Consider the following 16192-nt stretch of genomic DNA (forward strand, 5'->3'; position numbering starts at 1 on the left):
CTCTTGGGGTGGGTTAGTGGCAGCAGCTGGTGCAGGCTGAGGGGGTGGAAAAGGTCTGTGCGAGGCGGATTCCCGGGCAGTGGGCTGACCCTTGCCCAGGGCAGCCCAGGGGGTGGGGGCAGGCAGGGCTCTTCTCTTGGGAAGGGTTAGGGTTAGGGTTAGGGTTAATGGCTAGACCTTTGCTGAAGGAGCACCCTCTCGGCCTGCCTGCCATGTTGGATAATTGGGCCTTGGCCGGAGCCAGCCTGCAGGGGCTCCGTCCAGGTCCAGTGTGCTCTTCAGCCCTGCATGGTGTCCCCAGCGGGAGTGGCGGCGGCAGTCGGTGAGGACAGACAGTTCCCCGCCGTCACAGACCAGGAAGACTGTGGATGTGCTGGGACCATGTCTGGGGTCAGCTGTGGGCTGGATGGGGGTGACGAGCCGGGCAAGGCAGAAGTGCTCTTGGTCGGCCAGTGATCGCGCTGGCTGGGGCAGCGTGTCCTGGCTGGGGGGGCAGCCCCCTGAAGGCTCACGGCACGGGGTGGGGCACCCAGGGGGCCTGGCTCTGCTCTGGGATGCTCGGGGGCCCCCACGCCCGACTTGGGCTGGTGCAGCAGGCAGCGGCAGCCCTCGTGGCCCCACTTGACTGGGGTGTTGCCATGTGGGGCTAGCTTGGAAGAGCATCCAGGCCCCTCCCTGGCCAGGGTCTGGGCTGGTGCCAGATGGCTGGAGGAGGTCTTGAAGCCCCTGCGCAGGCTTTCGGTCTGGCTCGGGGCCGCTTGGTGACCTGTGTTCTGCTGCCAACAAAGGAACGGCTTTTCCAGAAAGCATTGGGGCTCATCTGCTGCTGAAAGAAAGTGTCTGTGGCTCTGCCTGTTAGCTGTGTGGTTGTTTCTTTGCTGTACCACATTGTGTGTTTTATTGCCGTTGTGAATTGATTGTACTTGTTTAATTTACTTTAACTGCGTAAGCTGCCTTGAGCACTTCCATCACTCTGGAAGTGGGAAGGTGGGATCAGCTGTGCCAGTCAGTAAGGCAACGGGATCAGGGCAGAGAGGTGGGGCCTGGGGGGGGGGGCGGGGGGCGGCCAGCCTCGTGGGCAGCCCCACCCTGAGCTCCCTTCGCTTCCTGCCTCCAGGCCCAGCTTCGCCCTGGTGGGCCCAGCAGCTGCAGGCACAGGACTTCCAGCTCCTCTGTCGGGATGGGAGCAAGGCCGACGTCTCGGCATGGCGGACCTGCCACCTGGCCCGTGTCCCTGCACATGCTGTGGTCGCCAGAGCGGACACGGAGGGGAGCCTCGTCTTCCAGCTGCTCAGCGAGGGGCAGGTGAGTCTCGACCGCGGCTGATCCTGTTCCTGATCCTGCCCCTGTTTACTGGAACTAACCGGAAGTATCCAAAATGCCACCGTGCGCTGGCGCATGCTTATGCACGTTGGGTGTGCCTGCACCGATGCACACAGGTGCATCGGATAATTCCGGTTAATTCCTGGAAATGGGGCAATAGGAGAGCCAGCGTGGTGTAGTGGTTAGAGTGCTGGACTAGGACCGGGGAGACCCGAGTTCAAATCCCTATTCAGCCATGATACTTGCTGGGTGACTCTGGGCCAGTCACTTCTCTCACAGCCTAACCTACTTCACAGGCTGGTTGTGAAAGAGAAACTCAAGTATGTAGCGCACCGCTCTGGGCTCCTTGGAGGAAGAGCGGGATATAAAATGTTAAAGAAAGAAAGAAAGAAAGAGCACCCTCCCCTGCCCTTAAAGCAACACACACAGCCTTCAAGCCTCCCCACCCGGTTCTGTGCACATTGTGTGTGTGTGTGTGTATTTGTGTGTCCATCCCTATCCACCCCCAGCACAGTACCTCCAGTGACTGTTGCTGGTGTCTATCTTGTGTTTCTTTTTCGATTGTGAGCCCTTTGGGGACAGGGAGCCATCTTATTTATATATTATTTCTCTATGTAAACCACTTTGGCAACGTTTGCTGAAAAGCGGTATATAAATATTTGTTTTGTGTGTCTGTCTGTAGGGGGGGATAATTAACTTGCAGTGGGGGGAGAGGGCTCCCAAGCTCTTTAGGTCCAGGCTCCAAAATTACCTAGGTGTTGTGAGCCTCTTGAGCAGCCCAAATGTCCACCCACTGCTGGGCATAGTCACACCTCCATGCAAGCAGTGTGGCTCGTGACTTTAGGGAAACAGATGTTTGCCTAACAGAGACTTGTTTTTCTGCCAACGTTACAGCAAAGGTTTAATGGCGAAGGCTCAGATTTCCAGATGTTTGACTCTGCAGCCTACGGGGGGAAGAACCTTCTCTTCAAGGACTCCACCACGGAGCTGGTTCCCATCACAGAACAGACCTACCAGGCCTGGCTGGGGGATGGATACCTGCATGCCATGCGCGGCTTGGACTGTGACCCCACAAGTACGCAGTGCCTCGAGGGTGGAGCTCCCATAACTAGGGAGATGTGGGAGGCTTTGGCCAAGGAACTGCCCCCACCGGGAGGATGGGGGCAAGTGGCTGAGGGTTGGGGCGGGAGAGAAAGGGCGAGGGGCAGAAATGGGGAGGGGGCACATCATGGCAGCAGAGGGGCTTGGTGGGAAACAGAGAACGTGGCACCATTTCAAGGGGCCAGACCGTTACAGAAAGAAGTCGGCTCCAAGGAGGTCCGGCCCGATGGGTCCTGGGGACCTGGTTGCAGACACAGCTGCCGGGAAGTGAAGTTAGGGGTCTGTCGGACTGGAGGGAGTCTGGGGAGAGGCAGCAGGTGGGCCCACCCCCCACCCCCACCCTGTATAGCTCGGCATGTGGGTTACTGACTTGCTTTCTTCTCCCGCCCCATAAGAGCACCCCAAGCATCATCTCCCCCTTCTAGCCTGGCATTCCAGCAGCCAGCCAGGAAGCCTGCAATGAGGGCATGGAAGCAACAGCCACATGACCCCCTGTTGTTGGTCCCCAGCCTCTAGTCAGAGAGATATACTGCTTCTGACCATGGGGGTTCCATTTAGCTCTCATAGCTAATAGCCATTTGCCGGATTTGCCGCCTGCGGCAACTGCCATCCCCTTGCTGCATAGCAGGACCAGACATGCCTCCTTCCTGTCAGTTTCATGGTCTGTGTGACCTGCATGCTCATAGTAGGGAACCTCTCTCTAGCCTGGCTCTCCTTAGTTTCCTTCTTTTCTGAGCAAAAGATCCCCAAATGCTGTCCTAGTTGGGAAGGTGCACCAACGCCCCCCAGTGCTTGATCTGAATATTATATGGCCTCCTCTCTGAGAAAGGGTGGCCAGAAAAGTCTGCCACACGCTTAAGGAGACTTCACCCCAAGCGGAGCCTGATGGGACCCTGGCTGTGCACGTGAATCCAGGCTGGCGCATTTTGGGCACCGTGTGCATTGGGCGTCCCACCTGCTTCTGAAGGACTGGGGGACCCCCCCCCCGGAGAAAGCAAAGGCTAGTAGGGAAGGGAAAGGAAGGGAGCAAATGCAGCCGTGCCTTAGCGGTGGTTTCGGCTGGGGAGGCAGAGGCAGGGGCCTGTCCAAGCTGCATCATGGACAGCAGCGTCCGCATTCTCTAACTTCTCCCACTGTTCTTTCTTTTGCAATGCAGGGTTGCCGGAATTCCTGCGCTGGTGTGTCTTGTCCACCCAGGAGATCTGGAAATGCAGCAAAATGGCCATGGCTTTCAAGAGCAAGAACTTAAAGCCGGAAGTCCAGTGTGTTTCAGCAGAGAGTCGAGAGCAGTGCATGGAATGGATCCAGGTGCGCGTGTGTGGCTGGACGCTGCCTGCTGGGGCTCGCCAGGGCTGAAGCACAAGGGGGTCCATCTGCCAGTGTCAGTGGCCAGCTGTGCCTGTGGGCAGCCATTGCGAAGGGGGAGGAATCCTGGTCTGGTTTCCGGCCTAGGGACACTTTTAGACAGCTGACTTTGTCAGTATTGGGCGGGCTGAATCGGGGCCCCTGCAGCCTGCCCGTCCTTGTGCTGGGAAGGGCCTCTGTGCCGGAGCTCAGGTTTTGCATTCAGGAGGTCCAGGTTCAGTCTGGCAGCACCTCCAGGTAGCCCTGGGAAAGACCTCCATCGGGATCCAGGGAGAACTGCTGACAGTGCTGAGCGAGGGAGGCCAAGGATCTGACTCGGGATATGGCCATTTGGCCATTTGGGTAACGCCCTGAGTGCTCCTCAGCCATCCGTGCACATCAGCCTCGGAGCTGCGCACCAGCACCCATCGGTCGCTTTATCCCCACCCAGGTGGAGGAAGGTGCCATAGGACACAATCCGGCCCAGCACCACAAATGTAAACTGTACTGCAGACAATTCTGGTCACCACATCTAAAAAAAGGACATTGTTGAACTGGAAAAGGTGCAGAAGAGGGCAACCCAGATGATCAGGGGCCTAGAGCACCTTTCTTATGAGGCAAGGCTACAACACCTGGGGCTTTTTAGTTTACTTTTATTTTTATTTTATTTATTGTTAGATTTATATACTGCCTTTCATTAAAACAATCTCAAGGTGGTTTACAAAAGTTTAAAAAAACATACAATAAAATTACAATAAAAATATTAAAGTAAAAATATAAAAACAAACCAAATTTTAAATCTATAAAATGCAAGCCTAAAAACTATACACGGGTAAAAACACATAGAAGCAGCAATAGAAACAATCATGTAAAAGCCTGGATAAAAAGCCAAGATTTAACAAGCTTTCTAAAAACTGTGATGGACTCCGAGGAGCGAATGGCCATTGGGAGAGCATTCCAAAGCCTGGGGGTAGCAACAGAGAAGGCCCTGTCTCGAGTGCACGGCAGCCGAGCCTCCCTCATTGTTGGCACCCGGAGCAGAGCCCCCTCAGATGACCTCGTCAAGCAGGCAGCAACCCTTGGGAGCAGGCGGTCCCTCTGGTATCCCGGACCCAAACCATTAAGGGCTTTAAAGGTCAAAACCAGCACCTTGAATTGGACCCAGAAATGAACTGGCAGCCAATGCAACTCTTTCAAAATGGGTGTGATGTGCTCCCACTGGGCAGCTCCGGATAAAACTCTAGCTGCCGCGTTTTGCACTAGCTGCAGTTTCCGGATATTCTTCAAGGGCAGCCCCACATAGAGCGCATTGCAGTAATCCAGCCGTGACGTGACTAAGGCATGAGTAACTGTGGCCAGATCTGCCTTCTCGAGAAAGGGAACTGGCGCACTAGCCAAAGCCATGCAAAGGTTAGAAAAAAGACGACTGCAGGGAGACATGATAGAGGTCTATAAAATCATGTATGGTGTGGAGAAAGTGGAGAGAGAGATATTCTTCTCCCTCTCACATAACTCTAGAACCAGGGGTCATCCCATGAAATTGATTGCCGGGAAATCTAGGACCAACAAACGGAAGTACTTTTTCACACAATGCTTCTCTGCCACAAGATGTGGTGACAGCCAACAACCTGGATGGCTTTAAGAGGGGTTTGGATGACTTCATGGAGGAGAGGTCTATAGGCCACCTCCAGCCTCCAAGGCAGGATGCCTCTGAGTACCAGTTGCAGGGGAGTGACAGCAGGAGAGACGAGAGGGCCTGCCCCTTTCAACTCCTGTCTGTGGCTTCCAGCAGCGGCATCTGGTGGGCCACGGTGTGAAACAGGATGCTGGACTAGAGGGGCTTCCTTGGGCCTGATCCAGCAGGGCTGTTCTGACGTCCTTATGTAAACTGCCCCCCCTTCTGCCCCCACATTCCCATTCCCATGAGCTGCTTCCAGGGAATCTTCAGCAGCCTCTCACTGCTGCAGGGCTATGAGCTCTCCAAGGAAGCACTGGCTACTTTATGTGTTCGTTTTATTTCATTTTTAAAGCATTTCTATCCTGCCTTTAATTCCCAGAATGTTCAAGGTGGCATACCTAACCAGCTCTTTTAAAAAAACACATCAATACAATCAAACAAATAGCAATAAAGGGGTGGGAACTCAAGAGCAGCAACCAACTCAGCACTGAAGGCAGATTTTAAACAGTCCTGGCCCCACGCCTAAAACTCATCCCACAGCCCTGGGCGGGGCAGGCCAGAGCAGGAGGGCAACACCACAGAAAAGGCTTGTCCGCAGTCACCGCCTGCCAGACCCCTGGAGGGGAAGGCAACCGGGCCAGGGGCCGGGCCGACCCCCTCGCCCCCAGCCAGGCCAGCCATGGCATCCCAGGAAGAGGAGGAGACAGAGTGCATTCTGGAGGCTGGGGCTTGGCGGGGGGTGGGGTGGGGGGCATATGGCGGCCAGCAGGGATGGCTGGTGAAAAGACAGACAGCTGCCACCCTCGTCCACAGAGGCATGGCGACATTCTCTGTAAAAGAAATGTCACACTCACAGTGGTGGCAAAGAGCTTGGAGGCAACCTGGCAAGCTCCACTCCAATCTCTGGAAATATCCCCTTACAAAACTGAGGAAACCCCTTTGGTTTTGCCATCTGTGGAAGGGGTGGAGAAAACTGGGGGCCGGGGTGGTGGCTGTTGGTGGAGGCACTTCCGACTTGAGTCTGCAAATACATTGGGCGGGGTGTGTGTGGTGGAGCTGCAGGATGGAAGAGGAAGTCACTGCAGGGATGTGAGTTTTCATGAGGGCTGGATGGAGGTGAGTGTTGGAAGTGAAGGACTAAACGCTGTCTCTTGTCTCAATGACAGTGGAGGACAGACTAGTGAGTCAGAGGGATAGAGGGTCAAGACATTGGTCATCCCTTCTCTACTGCTCTGACACTATCCCTTTGGAATGTAGATTGCTACTCTCAGGGGACTTCCTTCCTTCCAGCCACTTCCTTCCTCTCTTCTCTCCCTGTTCCTTCTACCTTGCAAAATGCAAGCAAGCTCCTCTCCCTGCACCATGTGTGCAGAGATGCAGAATCCATCTGCATCCAGCTAGACAGATAGATTAGAGAGCCTAACTCCTCACTTTCCTGTCTAGAATGGAGTTCTCTAATAAATGCCATATATATTGATTTGAAACTATGAACTGGCTCCAAGTTACTTTACTTTCAGCATACACGCATGCCTAACTAAATCCGCTGTGTTGTGCCCCTGTGCACTCTGCTATAATGAGAAAGATATTATCTTACCAGAGAGAATTCCCAACAATGAGCCCAGGAGAAGAAGGCGTGAGAGGTGGCCAGAGGTCTGGTGACGGGGGCAGATGGGAAGGGCCATCTGCTTGCCATATTGTGAGGGGAGGAGCGGCAGGATTCTTAAAGAGAGAATCATCAAGGCCAAGATACTATCACGAGCGTGTACACCAGGGAGGACGGTGACCTGGTCGAGGGATAAGGGGAGAGGAGGACTTGGCTGGGAGGAAAGAGGAGACATCCAGAAAGCATCTGCGTAGCAAGGCCAGATGGAGGTGGGGGGTCAGCTGGAGGGAGAAACTGCTGGGCAGAGAGGGGGTGCTGCTCATCATGGGTGTGCAGCAGGGGTCCTGAGCAGCACCCTGGGATGTGGGAGGAGGTCATCCGGAGCCAGCGTGTGGGGAGGAAGGCAATGAAGACAGACCCTTGTCTGTGGTTCCAGAGATCTGCCTCACACTGAGCTGCTGGCCCTAACTCTAACCGGCTCCGTGTGGGTCTCTCTTTCCACCCCACGAGTCTGTTTCTGCAGTCTCTAGGCAGGATCTAACAGCCTGCACCATTTGGCCGTCAAGGGTCTTGGGGGCAGGCAGCCGACAGCAGCAGGTCCTCTCACCTGATGATGATGACTCAGTTAAGTCTTAAAAGGGTGTTTCCATCCAGCCACCCCTGAACAGTAATTTCCTTCCTCCCAGGAAAGAGAGGCTGATGCTGTTGTTCTGGCTGGAGAGGATATTTACACGGCAGGGAAGACCTATGGTTTGGTGCCCGCAGCTGGAGAACGTTACGCAGGTAGGCAGCCAGAGAGACGACGACGACAGAAACACTGGCTGGCTGTGTCCAGGGTGGTCTGTGGCGGAGCCGGCTGCCCAGAGACACCTCCAGGCCGGTGAGGCAATGGAAACAGAATCCCCACTGGAGCCCCGGAGGCTGAGCTGAAGAAGGGGGCTTCTCAGGGGTGTCACTATCAAAGAAGCCGGCGGGGGCCCCAGTGCCCAAGGGCCCTCCAGCTCCACTCCTCCCTGTTTTCTTCATGATCTTCCTCGCTCCCAGGGGCCACCCTCTGCTCTAGCTACGCCCCAGGGGCTCCTCTGTGGACATTTCATGCCGGTTTCCTTATCCTTGTCCCTTTGCCATGTTGCCCGGCTGGCACCCCCCTCTGGAGGCTGCCGAGACTGCCTGGCCTGCATCCTGTGCGCCAGATCCTCCTCATAGACAGACATCAGGACAGGAGGCCCCAGTTTCTCAGCCCCGTATTGCACTTTTGAACCCAGGAAAGGAAGGAGGGGGGAGCCACTGACAGGCTTGTCCTCCCGGGAATTGCAAATTGCCCACTCTAGGAAGTGGGGAGCACAGGGAAGTCCACAGGGGGAAAGCGGGGTGGGGGCGGGGGGAGAAAACCCAAAGTTGCTGAGCAAAGGGATTGATTTTTATTAGAGAATGCTTAACACATGGTTTACAAGAGCAGTAGTGAATAGAGTTTCCCGATAAAACACGGCCGCGTACTAACGAATGTGTGGTTGCAAAGGCAGAGAGACTACATCACTGTACGCAAGTCCCTACGGGTTAAAGGAGTTCAGTGAGTGTCCAAAAGGCCCAAGGGAGGGACAAATCCCAGCCTGACCTTGCGTGTGGCCGGCAGGGCCGTGCCAGTCTTCTTCTGCCAATTGCAGCCTCTGGGCGTGGGTCCTTGATGGCGAAGGGTCTTCTCCAGGTCCAGGGGGTCCTCCAGGGGCGTTGAGACCTGAGGCCCGTTTGGAGCATTGCTCTTCTTCAGAGGCAAATGTAGGGCATCTTTGTTCACTTGCTGGAAAGTATATCATCCAAGTTTGGATCTTGCCAGTGATATGCGAGTTCCATTCAGGCCACTGCGAAGCTACAGGACAAGAAGGCTTCGCAATTAATTGCTTTGTCTTTTGACTGTAGCCTCAGTAAAGCTAGTTGTGGAGCTGGTGGCTGCGAGTTGTATCCCAATATTGCTGCTGTTTGTGCAAAGGCTGCCTGCCAGAGTCCACCTGGTTTGGAAGAATGCCCCGTTGCTGCTGCTGCTGCTCCTGCTATTAATACGCCACTTTTCAACAGAAGTTTCCAAAGTGGTTAACACAGAGAAATAAATAGACAACCTATTTATTATCTATTCAAGGGTGCACAGTTTGCCAAGAAATGCAAGGGAGGCCCCAGCCAGCCACGGCCACTGGAGGGCCATTGGCTCTCCCTTGCTAACAAGCAGGGGATGGCCACGTGCAAGCAGGGGAGGGCTCACTGGGCCAAGAGGCACCTTCTTTTAAGGGGGTGGTTCTCTTGATTGAGCAGGGGGGGAGCAGCTGGCCCTCTCCAGCCCCAGCACAGCATCCCTCCAGTGGCTGTTGCTGGGGTCACTCTTATGTTTCTTTTAGATGGTGAGCCCTTTGGGGACAGGGAGCCATCTTATTTGTTTGTTATTTCTCTTGTGTAAACCACCCTGAGCCATTTTGGGAAAGGCAGTAGAGAAAGCCAGCCAGCCAAGGTGCCTCTCGGCCCAGTGAGCAGGAGAATGCTGTGGGGCCAGCAGGGCCGCTGGGAGGCACTGAGGGCTTCCATTTGTCCCGCCAGAGGGAGACACGGCCAGCACCTACTACGCGGTGGCCGTGGTGAGGCGGGCCCCTTCCGATGCCTGGACCGTGTATGAGCTCCAAGGGAGGAGGTCCTGCCACAGCGGCTATGGGACCATGGCTGGGTGGAGGATCCCCGTTGGCTTCCTCTCCCGCAAGGGACTGATCCAGCCCCAGAGCTGCAGCATTCTCAAAGGTAAGCGGTGGGGTGGGGTGGGGTGGGGTGGGGTGGGGGGCTGCTAGTGGCTAACTCTGAGCCCTGGCGAGGGTCACACTGGAGCTGGAACGGCAGTGCCACACAGGTCTCTGCCAAACTGCTTAAAAGCGTGTGTGTGTGTTGGAGAGAAGAAGCCGCAGGGACATGGGAGGAGTTGGCTGGGACTTCGCCCTGCACTCCTCTCCCTAGTCCAGGCAGAGACACCTCTGGGAGCAATAAAGGTCTCTCTGGAGGGGACGGAATGCATAGATCTGTCCTGACTGTGACCTTCCCCTGAGGACCAGTTAGGGTGGGATACATGGGAGTCACCACAACCCCGTGAGGTAAGGGCGGGGTGTGTGTGTGTGTGTTGGGGTGTTGGGGCTGGTACCAGGTTCCCCAGGGAGCGCTGCACCACGAGGCTTCCGGCGTCCCAGCCATGACGCCCCTCCAGCTCAGCTGGGAGCCTGGCCTGGGATTGAGGCCTCCCGGCCGGCGAGGCCTGGGCTTCTGAGCCGGGCCCCTGAGGTCTTCCCCAGCCCGGCTGGTTCCAGGAGCTCCTTCCAGTCCAGCAGTGCCTAACGCGGCCCCTTCTCGTTCCAGCGGTGAGTGCCTTTTTTGCTGCCAGCTGTGTGCCTACTGCCCAGAGAGAGGGCTACCCGGCCAGCCTTTGCGAGCTCTGCGTTGGGGATAGCCAAGGGATGCATGCCTGCAATGCCAGCAGCCAGGAACGCTATTATGGTGACGCTGGAGCCTTCAGGTAGTGCGGAAACCGGGCATGGGGCATGATGGCCAACCACAAGTGGGTAGATGTCACTTTTCAACAAACGTTTCCAAAGCAGTTTACATAGAGAAATAACAAACAAACAAAAGAGATGGACCCCAAAGGGCTCATAATCCCAAAGGAAACACAACAAGATAGACCCCAGCAACAGTCACTGGAGGGACGCTGTGCTGGGGCAGGATAGGGCCAGTTACTCCCCCGCTGCTAAGTAAAGAGATGAACACAATGTTAAAAAGGTGCCTCTTTGCCCAGGTAGCTGCAGGGGTCAAGATGCCCCCCCACCCCGCTGTGGGGTGTGAAAAGCTTTGTTCCTCTTGGCTGTTCCCCCTGAGTGGCCTTCTGCCTCCCCCCCCCCCGCAGTCCCTCCAGGACTCCTCCCAGCAGCACTGGGCTTTCCTTGTGCAGACGGGACACACTACCACCAGCCCTCCCTGCCTCCCGCTACCTTTGCCTTTACCTCCTCCGGCTCTCGCCTCCTCTCGCTTCTCGCCACACTGGCGGCTTCAGTTGCCACATGATCGCTGCCTCACTGCAACTGTCCATTAGCGGAGGCATGTCCTCAAGGGAGACATCGCCACAAATGGCAGCAGGGGGGAAAGGTGTCACTTTTAGAGCCAGTTTGGGGCACGTTGCTCCCTCTCTAGGGGCTAATTTATGCCTGTGTTTCTGTTAGGGCAACATCTTGTCCCGCTGTGGGCTGCACAGGGAAGCCACCCCGATGCACGTTTCCCTGGCAGTGGCTCTGGGGAGGGCGGCCCCGCCCAGAAGGTGGACTCTCTGCAGCATGGGGGGGTCTTTCCATGTGCAAGCTTTGTGCTGCACCAGCTAGCAGAGGAGCCCGGTGGTGGTGGTGGTGGTGGTGGCAGCAATCAGGGCCCACTGGGTAGGAGGCATTTCTGAGGGCAGCCATGTGACGGCCACAACAGTAGCAATTTCCCAAGAGGGTCTTTTCAGCCGCTCGGCTCCCCAACCCTGCTCAAGTGGAGCTGCAGCTGGGGCAGCTTAAAAGGTCTTCTGCAGCTTAAAAGGGATGGCGAGGAAGAGCTCCAGAAGGATCGCTCCAAACTCGGGGGTGGAGGCGGGGCGGGGGGCACAAAATGGCGGCTGCCCTAGACTGAGGCAGACCCTGGGTCCATTCAGCTCAGTCTTGTCTGTACACATTTATTTCTTAAGTTTTAATCTGTTTTTTTATCCTTTTATGAATTTTAAGTGTGTTATGTTTTATGATTTAATTCTGTACACCACCTAAAGATGGTTATGCTAGGCGGTATATAAACTCAATAGACAATCAAACATGCAGGCGGGCAGCGGCATCTCCCGGGTTGCAGGCGGGAGTCTCTCTCAGCCCTGTCCAAGGTTGCTGCCAGGGAGGGCACTGGGCCCCTTCTGCATGCCAGCAGCCAGGCAGGGGCTGTTCCCAGAGCAGATTCCCCACCATCCCCTCAGGGGAAGGTCTTGCAGGGCTCACACATGGAGCCTCCCACTCACTGCAGTGGAGTGGCAAGCCAGGCATCAGCGGCGGTCGATTGGGGGAAATAGGACCGATCCTGCCTTTCTCCCGCCCCACCCCAGGAAATGAGGGCACGTGAACGACCTACTGGGCAATGAAGATGCATGTGTGAATGTGCTTTGTCACCACCTTGAGGATACCTGTTGGGTGCAGTGGAGGGGGGGAGACGCTGCAGGAGGCTGTTGGTCAGCTCTTATCTGGTTATCATCTGCTGGATGGGAAAAGTCTTTATGCCACCAGCTGAGCAAGGAGAGAGATTTCCCCCTCAACTAAATGGCCCTTCCTGCCTAGAGTTTCCGTGCCCCCACTCCCGGAATTTCAGGTTTCACCCATAAGAGCCCCTGGTGGCGCAGTGGTAAAACTGCCGCCCTGTAACCAGAAGGTTGCAAGTTCGATCCTGACCAGGGGCTCAAGGTTGACTCAGCCTTCCATCCTTCTGAGGTCGGTAAAATGAGTACCCAGAATGTTGGGGACAATATGCTAAATCATTGTAAACCGCTTAGAGAGCTTCCAGCTATAGAGCGGTATATAAATGTAAGTGCTATTGCTATTGCTATATTTTAAGCATCTCTCCCAGTTTGCTTAGCCCACCCGGATTCGCCCGGATTCCAGCTTTCTTTTTTCTTTTTTTTAAAGCTAAGCTCTAGCCCTTGCAGAAGTGGAGTTATGGAGCAAAATATGCAGTCACTCTTCTGCTCAAAAATGATTTTCAGGCCAATTGACATAATATGCAAATTAGGCACCCGGATCTGGAAAGCCAGGATATGGCAACCCTCTTCCTGCCACCTCTGGAGCATGTCTGCTGCCACCAAAGCTTTGTGCCCTTCTGATGCCTCACTCCATTGGGTTGTTGATCAGGTGATTTTAAACAAGAGCAAACTGAGAGTCATGTGAATTTTTTTCATATAACACTTCCCTCATCTTTGGAACTCACTGCTACATGGTAATATGTTGTTAGCCCATAGAACAAAACTGTGTTCAACATTGCACTAGAAGGAAAGTGAGTGGGAATATTTATGGATATTAACTATGCCTGTCGGAATAAGATGGCACTGATCACAGTCCAAGAGGGAGCTCTTGTTGCTTTTCTGATGGGGAATATGCTGTGCATAGCAAGTGTGTTGTTCCCATTCCATGTCCACAAAATGGAGCGGGCATGCAGGGTGCTCTCTGCTTCCATTAGACAGAGTTCCCAGGTGTTGTTCTGTGAGGATTTCGTTCTCCTGCTTGTTTAACACAGCAGCCAACCGAGGGGGTGGGTGGTTGCTGCCTGCCACTTGTCGCTGTCTGCTCTGCTTGCAGGTGTTTGGCGGAGAAGCAAGGTGACGTGGCCTTCGTCAAGCACTCCTCCGTCCTCGAAATCACTGAAGGTAGGTGGTGTGAGCCCCGCTGCTCAGCCCCTCCCGCTCCTGTCCCCCTCGAAGCCACTGAGTGAGTCGGCCTCTTGTCTCCCTTCCCAGGAAACAACTCTGCCTCCTGGGCTTCCCAACTACGAGCTGGGGATTTCCAGCTCTTGTGTCCCAATGGAGCCCGTGCGGAAGTCGGCCAGTTTGCTGAGTGTCACTGGGGCCAGGTGCCTGCCCAGGCTGTCATGGTCCACCCAGACGCCAATCCTTTGGTGGTATATGGACTCCTGGACAAAGCGCAGGTATCAGACAGTCACCTAAGCGGGGAAAGGGGGAGGGGATGCACAAGGGTGGCGGCTCTGGAATGTGTTGTGCCGTTAGAGGCACTCCATGTTCTCCCTGCCTGTCTTGGGAGTCTGATATCTCCTTTAGCAAATACTACAAACGGGCTGGACCAGGCTCGGAGCATCTGCACCTCTAGTTTCCCCTGCCTGATGCCGCCAATGCCAGTTTCTTTCCCAGCCTGCCCACCGCCGCCGCTTTCTTTCCCCACCTGCTGCTGTTGCCATTTTCTCCCCCCGCCCACCCGCCCGCTGTTTTCTCCCGCCCACCCTGCCCTGCCCCCATCCCTGCCATTTTGTTTCCCACCTTGCCTCCAGTGGAGCTGCTTTCCTCTCCCTCTCCCCGCAACTCGCTCACGAACTCTCGCGAGAGCTGCCACACATGGGATTAGCGACAGGTACTTAGAGAGAGAGAGAGAGAGAGACTATGAATATTTATATGCTGCTTTTCAACTAAAATACCCAAAGTGGTTTATATTTAAATAAATAAAAATGGCTCCCTGTCCTCAAAGGGCTCACACTCTAAAACTGAAACATAAGGCAGCCACCAGCAGCAGCCACCGAAGGAGAGATGCTGTGCTGGGGATAGATAAGGCCAGTTACTCTCCCCCTGCACAGTAAAGAGAATCACCTTTTTTTTAAAGTGCCTCTTTGTTCAGTTAGCAGGGGATGTGCCGTCAGAAACTAGGCCAGTGGCTCCAAAAAGCAGAGCTCTGTCAGTGAACCTAAGAGCAGCCTGGCTGCTGGACCAGACCCAAGAAGGCCCATCTAGTCCAGCATCATCTTGTTCCACACAGTGGCCCACCAGATGCCCCTGAGAAGCCTACAGGCAGGAGTTATTATTATTATTATTACCATTTATATCCCGCTCTTCCTCCAGGGAGCCCAGAGCGGTGTACTACATACTTGAGTTTCTCTTTCACAACAACCCTGTGGAGTAGGTTAGGCTTAGAGAGATGTGACTGGCCCAGAGTCACCCAGCCAGTATCATGGTTGAATGGGGATTTGAACTCAGGTCTCCCCGGTCCTAGTCCAGCACTCTAACCACTACACCACGCTAGCTCTCATTGAGGGCATGCCCTCTCTAATGCTGTTGCTCCCCTGCAATTGGTAGTGTACTGGAGGGGTGGGGTATACATATTTTTAAATTTATTATTATTATTATTATTATTATTATTATTATTATTAATCACCCCCACAGTGAAGCACTACCTTGGCGTGGTTGTGGGGCTTGTGTGCTCTGAGGAACATCTGCAAAAAATATAAGCTACCTGTAGCCAAAAATTGGTGGGACCATAAAATTGAAAAAGTTGTCAAAAATGAAGAAGCAAAAATATTATGGGACTTCTGACTACAAACAGACGAACATCTGCCACACAATACACCAGATATAACTGTAGTCGAGAAGAAAGAAAAACAAATGAAAATAATCGACATAGCAATACCAGGGGATAGCAGAATAGAAGAAAAAGAAATAGAAAAAATCACAAAATACAAAGATCTACAAATTGAAATGGAAAGGCTGTGGCAGAAAAAGACCAAAATAACCCCAGTGGTAACTGGCACCCTGGGTGCAGTTCCAAAAGACCTTGAAGAGCACCTCAACACCATAGGGGCCACAGAAATCACCATCAGCCAATTACAAAAAGCAGCTTTACTGGGAACAGCCTATATTCTGCGACGATATCTATCATAATAACAGCAACAACATTGACAATAAAATTCAGCCATCCCAGGTCCTTGGGAAGGACTCGATGTCTGGATAAAACAAACCAGTCAATGACACCTGTCTGTCTGTGTAAATAAATAATAATAATAATGGCAAATAGAAAGAAAACCCAAAATGGGGGAGAGGAATCAACATGGTGAAGGGATAAAAAAGTAGCCGGGTTCCCGCAGTTATCAGTCAGGTGGATTCATGCTTTCAAAAATAATGCTGGTGCATAAGAAGCTGCCTTGTGCCGAGTCAGACTTTGGTCCATCTAGCTCAGGATTGTCTACACGGACTGGCAGCGCCTTTCCACAGTTTCAGCCTCAGGGGTCTCTCCCAGCCCTGCCTGGAAATGCTGCTGCCGCTGCCAGGGAGTGAACCTGGCATGACCTTCTGCATGCCAAGCCGGGGCTCTGCCACTGAGCTCTGCCCCCCCCCATGCAAGGATGAAGAGACTGCACATGGGCACATGGATCACACCACCTCTGTAATTAAGAGCAGGAGGAGGGCAAATGATGAAGGAGACAGGGCAGGCGAGTGGCCGGGCAGGAGCAAAGCAAGGCCTGCACCTGGATCAGTGGCTGGAAGGCCGGGTAGGTACTTCTTTAGGAACATAAAGAGGGCTCCGTTGGATCAGAGCCAGGCGAGGGGCTCATCTAGTCCGGCATCCTTT

The 16192-nt window shown here is 54.2% G+C and overlaps 1 protein-coding gene across 1 annotated transcript in view; it reads left to right on the plus strand.

Moving 5' to 3' along the window:
- Positions 1-16192, plus strand: part of LOC128348776 (melanotransferrin-like) — a 59194-nt gene that overhangs the window by 20599 nt on the left and 22403 nt on the right. Inside the window, exons 6-13 of the mRNA XM_053304421.1 lie at positions 1118-1305; positions 2218-2398; positions 3581-3732; positions 7736-7832; positions 9633-9827; positions 10431-10587; positions 13424-13491; positions 13582-13769. Coding sequence (XP_053160396.1) covers positions 1118-1305; positions 2218-2398; positions 3581-3732; positions 7736-7832; positions 9633-9827; positions 10431-10587; positions 13424-13491; positions 13582-13769 — 1226 coding nt within the window. The remainder of the gene's footprint in view (positions 1-1117; positions 1306-2217; positions 2399-3580; positions 3733-7735; positions 7833-9632; positions 9828-10430; positions 10588-13423; positions 13492-13581; positions 13770-16192) is intronic.

This window comes from Hemicordylus capensis, chromosome 3 (genome assembly GCF_027244095.1).
Source record: "Hemicordylus capensis ecotype Gifberg chromosome 3, rHemCap1.1.pri, whole genome shotgun sequence".
Classification (NCBI taxonomy): domain Eukaryota; kingdom Metazoa; phylum Chordata; class Lepidosauria; order Squamata; family Cordylidae; genus Hemicordylus; species Hemicordylus capensis.